At 37.2% G+C, this 13,761-nt stretch overlaps 1 protein-coding gene across 1 annotated transcript in view; it reads left to right on the forward strand.

The window, feature by feature from the left end:
* LOC145993781 (lipase 3-like) overlaps positions 1 to 12,958 on the forward strand; it is a 61,419-nt gene extending 48,461 nt beyond the window's left edge. The window contains exon 8 of the mRNA XM_083129574.1: positions 11,811 to 12,958. Within this exon, the coding sequence (XP_082985700.1) occupies positions 11,811 to 12,767 (957 nt within the window). The 3' untranslated portion in view covers positions 12,768 to 12,958. The remainder of the gene's footprint in view (positions 1 to 11,810) is intronic.
* Positions 12,959 to 13,761: the final 803 nt, after the last annotated feature.

The raw sequence follows: 13,761 nt of genomic DNA on the forward strand, positions 1-13,761 counted from the left end.
AATTATGAGTATTGTTAACATTTTTACTAAAAACAGTTTTAAAAGAAGATGTGCATGAACTAGGAAAGTGGATGGAACGTTCGGGCTGCAAATGGCTCTCACATGACATTCAGAACGAGATAATTGATATATTAGGGAGATCTGTTTTGCGCTCCGTGGTAGCAGATATTAAAAGTCGGGAATATTTTGCTATTATGGTTGACGAAACTTGTGACATATCCATCCGTGAACAATTGACATTTTGCATTCGAACTATAAATAAAAATTTTAATATTTTTGAGGAATTCATGGGCTTTTACGAGATTCCGAACACTGAGGCCAAAACTTAAAAAAGGGAGGGAGTGAGTTATTCATTAATTTTTTTTTCAGTGATCAGAGCCCCCCAATAATTTTGACAAGTCAGCGCCCCTGCATATCATCACTCATACTCATCATCGCAATTAGTTAGAAGTAACAGAAAAGTGGTGCTAATAACAAAATCAAACAAATACAATTCCAACTCCCCTCTCCCCAATCCACTGAAAAATCCTACATACACGTACGCCAGTGATAGGCACTACAGCTGTATTGTTGCCTTACCATATATCAATAGATACTTTGAGAAATAAGTTATCTTCCCATAACTTGATGTTATCTGAAGTTATTTTGTTTTGATTGATTGATTTTGTTGTTTTTAAGTCCACTTTTTGCACAGAAAGGCTAATCGGGACTGGACCTACAGTTTAAAGTGGGATCCGAACCACTATGTGCCCTACTGGGTATCGAACCTGGGACCCCTTGATTACAAGGCAACGACGCTACCACTGTGTCATCGAGGAGGCCCCGTTATTTTGTTTTACATTTTATGATAATGATTTATGTATTACACAATTCAGAACAGAATATATGATTACTTCAAATGAAATGGCTCATCCTATCAAAATGTGATAGCCAAATTTTACGATAAAAATACAATGAAAATTTATAGACAACGATGAATATGAAGTAAGCTCATTGTTTGGATCATGTAATGAAAATGTGTATATCAAAATACATTCGGGGCCCACCCAGCATCAAATGACATGGGTACCTGGGGGAGACCCGGAAGGGGGGGGGGTGTAAAGGTGGTCAGGGGTGTGATGCTGATCACATCACCTCCACTCACGACCGGATCAAGAAAGTGTGGGGCGTTACCCCCACACCCCCTATACGCCTTCATGGCATGGTGCTAAGCACAGGGGAGCACTTTACCTTTTTTATATCAAAATACATTTTTCAAATACAAAGATGTAGTTACCCAAATCTTTGACACTCTTCCAGTGCTCCATACCATAAAATCTAGTGCCGTCACTGACTTCTTGCAATTACAATCTTCTTTTTATGCAATGTGCTCATCATCCGAATTCAAACACACACATATGCTACATATGCAGAGAGAGACAGAGAGGAAGGAAAGAGAAGGAGATTTTCTTTAATTTTTTTATTTTTTTGCATTGACAGTCGACTGGCCTTTGCCTATCTCAATAGAAACTTCCTCAAAATATCTCCCAAGAGAAAAAATCATGCCGATATTGTAATTTCTGAATTCTTGTGTCTAGCTAATTTTAATGCAAAATAGAATTACTTGTTTGTTCAATATTTGTTATTTAGCATCGCTTTTCTTCCACTTTTGGCTAATTGCTACAATGAGGATGAGTGACTATATAAGTAGTTGATGAAGGGACACTCACAAAGAACACACGTCCATGATGGGTTTAAAACCAAAGATCCAACATAGAGTGATATCATAACAAAAGTAACACAAATATATGGACATCAGTGAATGTCATCTTGGGGTCTATCCATAATTTTCAAAAGTAAAATGCAATTATGGTATTGTTGTCTCTTCCAAAGCCATTTTTGAGTGGAATAATATCACAGACTTACTAATTATAATTACTATTCATATAAAGAGTACAAAATACGTCATAAAAGCTACGGATAAACATATAAATATAAACATAACAATATTTCTATGTAAAGAGTTTGAGTACTTTCTTTTTGCTAAAATGAGAAAATGGACCACATCAAGAAACAGGATAAGATACGTCTATATTTTCATGAGCAGCTACAACCTTGTTTCAATCTAAAGATTTTGCAAGCTCTTTCTCAAAGAGAGAAGAGATAGAACACTCAACCTCTCATTACCAATTCAATTACGAAGATAACACCTGATTTTCTGCAAACAGTCGTTGATGGGGTTATGCACATTTCAATAACACAAAGCTTGTAAAGTTCGTAAAAGGCAGTTTTTAATTTTCAACCATTCCAAGGAGGTGCTGAAGGGTCTTTATTTTTAGTTCCTTTCTACCTCATAGTTTGATAACTCTAAATTGTCCAAATCACAACAACAGGGAGCGGCAAAAGATTGTAGCTTTACGTGCTTCAGAAAAGTGGCACTAACTTAATAAGGTAGGCATAAAATAAATACCACCACCCTTGAATAGAAAATGCGTTAATGATATTTACTCTGCTGTCATGATGAAATACCTTACGTTTTCTTGTTCAATGACTGAAATTCAGAACTTAGGTCTAAAAATGGGGAGGATACGAGAAATACCGTCAACATAGGAGGTGCCACTCTCAAGGAACAAACATATTTTCACTATAAATTCACCTCCATTAGGAGACAAATATATTGACATAAAAGCAATTAATAGAGTTTCAACCCTTGCACCGAGCATTTTGATTAGTGAAAATGACTGCTGAAGATTATAATTTTATTTCAGAATATATTATGCATAAATGCTGATCCGAATTGGATCAAAGAATGATTCTCCTGCATGGATACCACTATGACGGTACTGCAGAAATTGCTTTCTAACCTCAGAAATGATAATTAATTAAGATGTAGAACTGAGACTGCGATCAATAAAATTGCCCAAGTATGCTGATTTTCGCACCGTATTGCAATGATTAGTTGACTAGATTTGTATTAAGGTTCACAATATGCACAGAGACCTACAGTTTCTAGTGAAATCCCAACCAAACCACTTAATGAAATGTTATACCCACCGGGGATGGAAGCCAGGACCCCTTGATAACAGGTTTACGCCTAGACTATTGGGGCTGGGAGCCCAATTTTAATGTTAGCATTTAAGAATCATGTAGTTTGTGTACTATTTGATTCTTTATCATCGTATTTGTCTCCCTCGAATATTTGCAGCAATAAGAATAGATATAACGATGAAACCAATGAGAGAACATAGCTAACACTCGTGCAATTGTCGGTACTCCAATGAGGAACTAACAAACAGAAAATAAATATAGCACTTTTTTAGATTTTGAATGTCGTCCTACTTATTCATGTAAAATTCATTTGTCACACCTGCTAGACCTATTCAGAAACTGTATATGCCAACAACCAAAGAACAATGTCACAGTCACTGAATACGTGCACCTACCAGACAGACACCAGATTTCATAACAAGTTTGGCGACTCAATTGGCCAATTACTTAGTATCAAAAAAATGATGAGTGGCCACTGTTATCCAGGCATATCTGCAGCTGTTCTCCCCCTATTTAATTTTACAACACATCATTAATAAGGTAACCTTGCGATCTAGCCGAACTAAAAAATGTATTTGAACATTGAACTTGGCCCAATGGAAGTTTTATAATGGAAAATGTAAACTTCTAGTTTTAAAGTTTTCGATCGAAATGCATCTACCATATTACAAAAATCTAGGAGGGCTGCAGGGGGGCTGAGACCAGTTACGGGATGGCTTCAGCCCCCTCCCCTCTAGCCCCCCCCTGTAGCGCCATCCCTGCTTGTGGTACAGTCACACATCTGGGTTGTAACGACACTATTGACTTGGAAGATAATAGTACAAATTGAAGTTACTTTGTATTTCAGGGAATGTTCAGGAACACTAACCAATCTTACAACGATCTACATCACTATCCAAGCTTCACAAACAGTGAGGTGTTTTGAGCTGAGAAAATGTAAGCAATTGTACAGTGTCATCCACATTTACCTCTTCACATACATAATTTTGGTTACGTATATACCCATTCAGTATGCAGGTTAATCTAGCACTCTAAGTGGATGTTTGGTCCAGCCATGGGGTTAGCTTGGGGGGATGCTTCTATGGCGTAACATGGTATCAAAGAGAAAGAAGGGGGTATGCTTTGTGGAAATTTTGCTAGCCTCTTCCTGCATCCTCCCCTCACTTCAAACACTGGGTTAATCAAATATTTAACAACTCAGGTCCATGAAAGTATTTATGAATTATTCCATTTACTCACTATTTAATATATACAGTGTACTACTTCATTTCCCAATGCCAGTATCTGACGTTTTTCACAGTCCTAAATTGAATCAACACATTTATGAAAATCTAATTTATGAAAAATTATGTAATTCACAATACTGGCTTCTCCTTCCAACAAGTGTTCTCAGGTTAACAGCCGGGCTATGTCCGTGGCATATTCTGAATATTTGACCTGATTTACCGCAACAATTCTTATTTATTGTATTTTGGTCTAGGTATTAATTTGTGTGCCTGGACAAGAGATGGCGTAACGAGCGTATCGTCCCACAGTTCCGTGTATCCACACATGTGTTGAAAACTCCTGTCAGCGTGCATCGTTCGTAGTATAGGGCAATTGATTGACGCGTCAACAACAGCATTTTGTAGTCAACTGAACATGGCGCAGTTCGTGCCAGATAAAGTGTTTTTGCGGGGTGTTCTGCTTCATTACTATAACATGCAGAAAAGTGCTACCGAAAGTCATCGTATTTTGGTGGAAGTGTATGGTGACCATGCGCTAGCTGAGCGAACGTGTCAGAAGTGGTTTGCACGGTTTAGAAGTGGTGATTTTGGCCTGGAAGACCAAGAGCGACCTGGACAGCCAAAAAAATTTGAAGACGAAGAATTGAGAGCATTGCTCGATCAGGATTCGTGTCAAACGCAGAAAGAACTTGCAGAAGCATTAGGCGTTGATCAAACAACAGTTTCCAAATGCCTCAAAGCCATGGGAATGATTCAAAAGATGTCATATTCGGTTCCACATGAATTGAAAGACAGAGACGTTGAAAGACGAAAAACCATTTGCGAATTGCTGCTTCAAAGACAGAAAAGAAAGGGGTTTTTGCATCACATTGTTACTGGCGATGAGAAGTGGATCCATTACGAGAACCCGAAACGAAAAAAGGCCTGGGTGAAGCCAGGTCCATCACAACCGAAACGAGATATTCACTGTGCAAAGGTTATGCTGTGCATATGGTGGGATATGAAAGGTGTGGTGTACTATGAGCTGCTGCAACCGGGTGAAACTATTAATGGAGAACGTTATCGACGACAATTAATGCGTTTGAAGCAAGCTCTGGCCAGGAAACGACCAGAATGAGAGAACAGACATGATAAACTTATTTTTCAACATGATAACACTCGCCCACATGTCGCAAAACCGGTCAAAACCTATTTAGAAAATGTCGGATGGGAAGTTTTACCCCACCCGCCGTATTCACCAGACGTTGCTCCTTCGGACTACTACTTGTTCGATTGCATGAATAACGATTTGATTGTACAGCGGTTCACTTCTTCAGAAGATATCGAAAAATGGGTCTCTGACTGGATCGCTTAAAAGGATGAGGACTTCTTTCGCCACAGAATCCGTAACTTGCCTGACAGATGAGCAAAAGTGGTGGTTCGCGATGGACAATATTTTTCTTAAGGTATTTATGTATTTTGTGTTTGAACTACAGCTTCAATGTGTGCGTAACAACCGGACGAATTAATTCCTAGACCAATATGTACTTATTATAAACTCCATCTAGGTTGATTAAATGTAATAGAAATTAAACACCAATGCAGGCATGCAAGTAAACAAAAAGCAGAAGTTCGACAACTTCAAATTTTCCAGCAATATCCATACTTTTCATAAAATCTCTTTTTCTACCTAAAAGTGAACCTGGATTTCCCTTCATCAAGGAAAACTTCCCTGCATGTAGCAACACTGCCTCTGTTAAGAGTGGCACAGAAAGCAGGAAGGAACAAGCAGTGTTCTGCTGCTCATTGCAGCAGTGGAAGTGAGGCCCGCAGGTCTCTTGTTTTTAAATAGTCCCCAGGTACAATTTGGAAAGAAACCGATTCGTCAGAAGGGTGAGATGGAGAACGACCAGTGGCATGTACATAAACCATTCTTTAAGTTCTTTAAAAAATCACTTAAATTCTGGTTTAGAAGCTTGTTTTAATAATTTGCATAATTTACACTTATAATGAGCAATTATCCTTTAAAAAAAGTTGGTTTGCCGGTGATAAACATGGTGACATAGAGAATACGCCACTGGGCTAAGTTGACACTTACCCCACCATTCCCCAAAGTAAACACCAACTTAACCCAGCTGGTAATCCGAGTAAATAATAATAATAATATCTTTATTTAGCAGGAGGTTCAGCATATGCTGTTCTCCAACCTAACCCTTGTCGGAATACAATCTATAGCTAACGTACATTTCCTACAAACAGTACAAATATCCAATAAAAAGCAAAACAGAAAATAAAAAAGATGAAAGAACAACATATGAATAATTGAAAATCAAAATAGATCCTACAGCAAGCTTATAGGTCTAATATCATCAAGACTTTGAATATTCTTCTTCTCTGCTAATGGGATTATGTGAGCTTTCTTCCGTATGGAAGGAAATTCTCCAGTGCAGATAAATTGATGATTTGTGTTAGTGCAGGGGAGCGATAACTTCAACATCTTGGCTGCGATTTTATCAGTCCCCAAGTGCATTTGAGTGTATACTATGTATTGCCTTATATGTCAAATTCTGTTATTGTTTTTATTGTTAATCTAACTAGTAACCCGAAAATGCTTGTTTGAATCACGTCTCCAGGAAAGCTACAATTCCTATTGTCATCTCTTGTAAAAACATGGAACGTGCCATTTAAAATATTAAATAGTGAATAAAAATGTATTTTCCAGCACAAGGTGTTTAATAATAATAATATATCTTTATTTAGCGGGTGAGGTTCAACGTATGGTGTTCTATCCCTTGCCAGAATACAAACAGTACATATATCCAATAAGAAAATAGAAAACAAAACAATATAGTAAATAAATAAATAAAAAAGACAAAAAGAAAAACGTATGTATAAGTAGTATACATATAAAATTACATAAAACTAAATACACACCTACAAACCCAGACATATACGTATGTATATATAAACACACACACATCTTGTGACAATATGTACAGTGCTTGAACTAAAGCACTTTAGGATTAAACAAAGATGAAATGATAATAAATATGTAGGTCTCAGTGATGGTGCTAAAGGGGGGCAGGGGGGAGAGTGCAGACAACCTCAGTCAACCCATCTGCTCCCCTATCATCTCCCCCCTCCAGCAACCAAGGAAATCTCAATCAATAAATAAGTGTTGTTTTTGCTCAAATGCATTGTTGTGGTATAGTGGTAAACTTGACTGCCCTCAGAAAATATTTACCCTGCATCTCTTTCCCTCTGCTTCCCCACTCACTTTCTTTCAGGTATCATCCCAGGTAAGTCTTAGCGTTGATGTTGACAATTCACAAACAATTATGCAAAAATTTTACAGTTGCTCATTTTATACGTGTTATTGGAAGTAGTTGTTTTTGAAATCATGGAAGAAACAGAAGTCCAACAGGCAGGGGTGCCCATCCCCCCCCCCAAGGTCAATGGTGCATCCCCCCAAAATCATGTCATGCATCTCCCCCAAATCATATCATTCGTGCCTTCAAACCATATTGTAATCCCCACAAAGTATTTAATTATGACAGCGTGTCTAACTTTTTTCTTAGCTTTACTGAACATTATACTTTCTCTGCCCCCTCCTCCCTAAACAGCGGTGCCCATCACTCATGATCACCCCTAAAATCGTTCATCATAACCGAGAATATCGGTTCCCTTGTAATGCAACTATAGTATAAAAACTTCATATCCACCTGATTTAAGCACCAAACACACATCACAGCAACAGAGTGAAGCGAGCAAGAAAATTTTTAGATCCATTTGTTTGCAGGCTTTCAAGAATATTCATTTAATGGGGTGTCAATACTTTCTTAGGATCCCGAGATATTTACTCTTTTCCAGCTTCTCCTTTGGCACGTTCAGGGTCGAAAACATGTGGATACCATATCGCTAAATGCAGACTTCAAAATGTAATGTTCGAACGCTCTCTCCACTACAGAAATTCCTTGACAATCTAAGATTTAACACTTTATCAAGAGCTTCCTATCTCCCCCTTTAAATTTAATACTCAATCCTACCACCAAAATTTCCATGCCAATTTTACTTAGTGTTGATATTGAAGAGTGGATATTGCATCCTCCAAAAAGATAATTCTCAGTCTCCACACCAGAATTTCCGCAAAAGTCTAAGACAATAATAATACACAAGAATTGGATACCCCCTCAATTTAATGCTCAATCCCCCTCTAACTAAAATACCCACCATAATCTATAACCTAGGACTCCCGTTGGCGCAGTTGTAGCATCGTCCCCTTGTATGTGAAGGCACATAGTGGTTTGGATCCCACTTTAAACTGTAGGTCCAGTCCCAATTAGCCTTTCTCTGCATAAAGTGGACTTAAAGCAACAAATTAATCAATCAATAATCTAAGACCTAGAGTTTGATACTGTCCCCTCTAAGTTTCATTCAGAATCCCCACAGAACCCTCGTTTCAATTAGGGCCTAATATGTAAGAGCTGGATATCCCCCCCCCCCCCCACCCTTCGATAATACCCTTAAACACTTTCTTTTCTTCGTCTAATGGATTAAATATGGTGCATTTAAGGTGTAAAATTTTTACATATATGTTGGAAAAAATATAAATGTTAAATTTTATATTATTTTAAGGAAAAAAATCCCTCAAAAAAAATCTCGAGGTTGCAACCTGCACCATAATCCCCCCCGTGGGCACCCCTACCAACAGAAATAAGAGACTGGCTTCAAGGCACTTCCAGCATCACCTTTAGAATGTAGTTCCTTATGCTGATTTTTCCACACAGCACAGTTTTTTTCCTCTTTTTACTATTCCATTATTACCAAGTGTCTTCTGTAAGAGCTGTCTGCAAGGCTGAAAGACACCCCCTTCTAACAAAGACCACTTAGTGTTATTATTTCAAGGCTAAAAAGAATACACTTAATATTGTCACAATCAATTATGAACTGTACAAGCAATGAGTGATCGAGAAAAGAATGTGTGCGAGAAAATGCAGATATATTATATCATCAGTGTATTTATATATAACACTGATTTTTTATTTTGCCAGCTGCTGTCATCCCTGTTGGGCGATGACAGCAGTGTTCTATCAAATGTGTTTAAATTTTTGAGGAGAGCTGGTGTCTTCCACTACCTGTGAGGAAGCGTTTAGTATATTCTTACTTTTTATTGTGTTGTGTTTGTCTTCTGCAGGTCCCTTTACAATCCTGCACTTTTAATTTTTCCCAAGGGGCTCTTTACACCCCTTGTTTTAACTTTTTTTAAGTAAGAGTTTTGGATAAGGGGATATTTTCCCATATACATACAAGGGTGAAAAATGGCCTTAACTGCCAAGTGCCAACACACCCAAACTTTTAATTCAATCAATCAATTAATCAATGTACATTTACACCCCAAGAAAAGAAATGAGTTAATATTTTTGAAAGAAAGTGTTTTAACGTGAATCCAGTAGTTCTCCACCCCCCCCCCTACCCCAACACCATCAACACACACCTCCATCATACTTTATAATCTTTGTGCAGTTTGAAGTTACTACATTACAAAGCTATGGAATTATAGTCTTGGCCAGGTTGCGAAATCATTGAAAACTGGTGGGGGGGGGAGAAAGTTCTTCATCTACAATCTCCCTCCCCAACAAACATATGTAAATAATAGGATATACATATTTGTAGTGTTATTAAAAGTAAAAAAAATACTCAATTAAAATATATTATTATTATTATTACATAAAGGAAATTAATTTCTTACTTGTATACATATCAGATATTGTAAAGCAGCTATCTAATTCCTTTACTAACTTGATTGATTGATTTATTTTACTTCGCCTTTTGTGCCACTTTTGGCTAATTTGCGAAGATGGTGATGAGTGATGATATGATGAAATTGATGAATGAACACTCACATACAACCATGCCCAGGCCAGGATTCGAACCCGGGACCCCTGGCATCGTAGTGCAATGTGCTAACCACTCCGCCAGGGGGGCCGGCCCTTTACTAACTGGTTAAGATGTTAATAAGTTATGAATTTGTTGAAGTGGTTTTATTATGTGTAAGTTTTTGTTTAGTTTGTGCTTTATGTTAATATAAATCAATTAGATTTCAGTTATTATTTCCTTGCATTCTTGTTTTACTTTTATTGTGCATATTGATGTACATTTGTTAATGATCTCTTGAGAGAGAATGCATTCAATACTCACAGCTACATTAATTTGTGTGCGTTTTCGGTATTATTCTTAGTAAAGTATATTTGAATTGTGCAATTTTAGATGCCAAGATTGTTGGTGGGGGGAAATCCTCCCCATCCCCCCAGGATTTCGCACCCAGGTCTTCGCAGTGCTCAAAGTGAGGGGGGATGCAGGGGGATGTATGGTATCCCCCCCAGCTAGCAAAATTTTTACAAAGCATCCCCCAAGATGTCCCATTGTTACCATGTTAAACCATAGGAGCATTCCCTCAGTTAACCTCAAGGCTTAACCAAACATCCCCCAGTTAACATTTCTCACTTCAAGCACTGAGTCTTGGGCAATATATACAGCAGCATGTGAATCTTTATTTTGCAAAATAAAGTTTTGCGGATCATGATGGGGCAAAAACAAGTGAACAAGCCACTCTCGTGCTTGTTCATATCTGTTAAATTATTTAAAAACAAACTACTACATATTGTTTATATGCCACCAAGACATACACAATTACAACACAAATAAATGTAATACAGTATACTAATATGCATGCATAATACAATCTTATATGAAAAAGGACCGATAGCAAACAAGGATTCACTTGTGCAAAACTCGTGACAAATTGACGTCCAATATCACAGTAGCATGTAAGTGGAAGCATGTGATTCATGCCTGAAATAAATCTAATTAATCAAATAGGAGGCAATTTCTGCGAAATGCTCCTATTTCCAAAGTTTATTTATTTTGTCGAAGTTTGTTGTCAAATTGTCAAAATACAATCACTGACATTATATCAAATTATCATGAAACTGACAGTATATAATATACATCCAGTTCATTATCAACAAATACTTAGCATTATTTTATGTTTGCTATAACTGGCTAAAAAGGGGTAACACATAGCTTTAAATGGAAGAAATATTAAATGCTTTCACTAGAAGAAGAAATTGATAAACTGATTTCAGAAGTTCATACATAGAGTTCAAACATATTCAAGGAATTTAACTATTAAACAAACTAGTCAAATTGTTAGTTCCATATGTATAGCTACATAAAGAGTCTAGACTAATATTTTTTCCAAATGCAAAAACAAAGGATGAAAAATGAAAAATTCAATAGAAGCGGAAGTGAAACTATGACTGCTATGAGATAATTAGTTTGAGAAACTGAATTATTTATTATAAAATTATTTATCTTAAGATTTTCTTCATCATTAGAAATAATAATAATGCCATAATAGTGTTTGTCCAAAATATAGCGGTGGAGCATGTTTTCGTGCAATGAATTGTGGGGGAATTTGTTCGGTAAATACCATCCATTAGTGCAAAACAATGTCTTAAAGCAATAACATGAGACACAAAGACATATAATGACTGTTATCATGCTTGTCTCCCACAGGACATTGGTGTACTTGCAGCCTGGTCAGAAGATCTGAAGACAAAACTGCATTCTAATTTTGCCAAAGTTCAATCTGGTCTTAAGCAAGCCTCAGTACAGGATATTGCAGCCACGATTCAGAAAGATCTTTCACTTGAGAATATTAGTAAAGCATGTAACAAAATTGTAAACAGTAAGAAAGTAGATACCTTTCTGAGATCTTCTCTTCTACTGGATGTGGATTCTCCTGTAGTTCCGCCAACCTCATTTTCAAGGCTGCTGAATGTCAATGATACCAAAGGTGACAGCGTGGACAATATTGGGCATCTGAAAGAAAGTGCCCTTCCAAACACATTTTCAAGAACCATGAGTATGCCAGATATCACAAAGAGTACTGCATTACCAGCAAATTTTAAGTCATCTGCACAGTCTTCTTTAAAAATCACAAATAGTACTGCTTTAGCAGAAAATTTGATTGCTTCTACACCATTATCACCTATCAAAAAATCAGTTACGTTTGATCTAAGAGATGTTCTAGGCAAAGATGCAATTACTAAATCTATCCCTGACAGAAAGGAAATTAATAAACAATACATCTTTAGGAGTCGTCCAGTACGAATCATTTCCAAAATCGTCAAAAAGGAGACACAGCGTATGGTGAATAACCAGAAGGTACGCAGCATTTCCCAAACTACTAAAACAAAGACTGAAGATGTTTTGTACTTTGAGAGCACAAACCGTGTTCCACTGACAGACAAGAATGCCAGTCGACATCTGAGTAAGAAAAGGATGCCCAAAGTTGCTCTGCGGCAAGGAAAGATGGTGGATGGAATGATGCTACAGATTGCCAATAAATCTCTGAAACGGGAACAGATTCAGTCTTTACAACAATTGATCGAGGATAATGAAAGACTCCAAATTCCTCAAAAGGCTGTAAGAATGCAGAAGAGTATTAACTTTAAGGGAAAATTCTTATAAACCTTTATGTTTAAAATCAAAGTCCTCAAATCAATTTTCATTTTGATTCATATATCTGTACATTTGTTTCTTGACTTTGTCCAACATTTGTAAATACAACTTGTTAATTGATGTAATAATCTGCTTTATCTCAGTTTTTGCTTCTAATTTTCTGTAAGATTTGGATTTCAATTGTCCTGTCATACGTGTAATTTTTTGTGATCATCCTAAATACAAATTGCACAGCAGAATTGTATACGATATGTCTATTTATTAATAGTATAGTATGGTTAAATATTATTTTTTCAACTTTAGGATATGTTTAGTTTTTCTTTGGTAGATTGAAAAGTTTATAGATTGGTAAACAGGGTGACCAAGTGAAAGTAACTCAGTCACCCTGTTTTAATCTGAAGCAACTTAAAATGGAAAGTAGGAATTTTCCATTCCATGCAAAAGAATAGGCAACTAAAGCAATATGGCTAGCTGTCCCACTTCCAACAATTAGTTGATTGGCACTATCTCACCCTGACCCCTTCATTTAGTCTCGAGTGTATGGTGTAACTCCTGACTATAGTTCAATGGACTCGGCTTAGGCTTATTATAACTTTAGCATTACACATATGCTATGCTTACACAGCCTTTATAGCAGCCTTTTTGTCACATAGGGGCGCTACGATGCCAGGAGTCCTGGGTTCGAATCCTGGCCTGGGCTTGGATGTATGTGAGTGTCCATTCATCAGTTTCATCATATCATCACTCATCCCCATCTTTGCAAATTAGCAAAAGGTGGCACACAAAGCGAAGTAAAATAAAGAAAATCAATCACCTTGGGCAGAATAACGCATTCACACCCTTCCACACTCAGGTATGATAGCAAGGGGGACACTGGCGTACCTAGGACCTTCATAAGGGGGTTATGCTCCCATTATTCAGTAGTCAGCTCTTTTTTCCTGACATATTGGTACAGTCGTCGTCTTGTTATCAAAGGGTACCGAATTCGATACCCTGTGGAGGC

Source organism: Lepisma saccharinum, chromosome 10 (assembly GCF_977018435.1).
Source record: "Lepisma saccharinum chromosome 10, izLepSacc3.1, whole genome shotgun sequence".
NCBI classification, from domain to species: Eukaryota; Metazoa; Arthropoda; class Insecta; order Zygentoma; family Lepismatidae; genus Lepisma; species Lepisma saccharinum.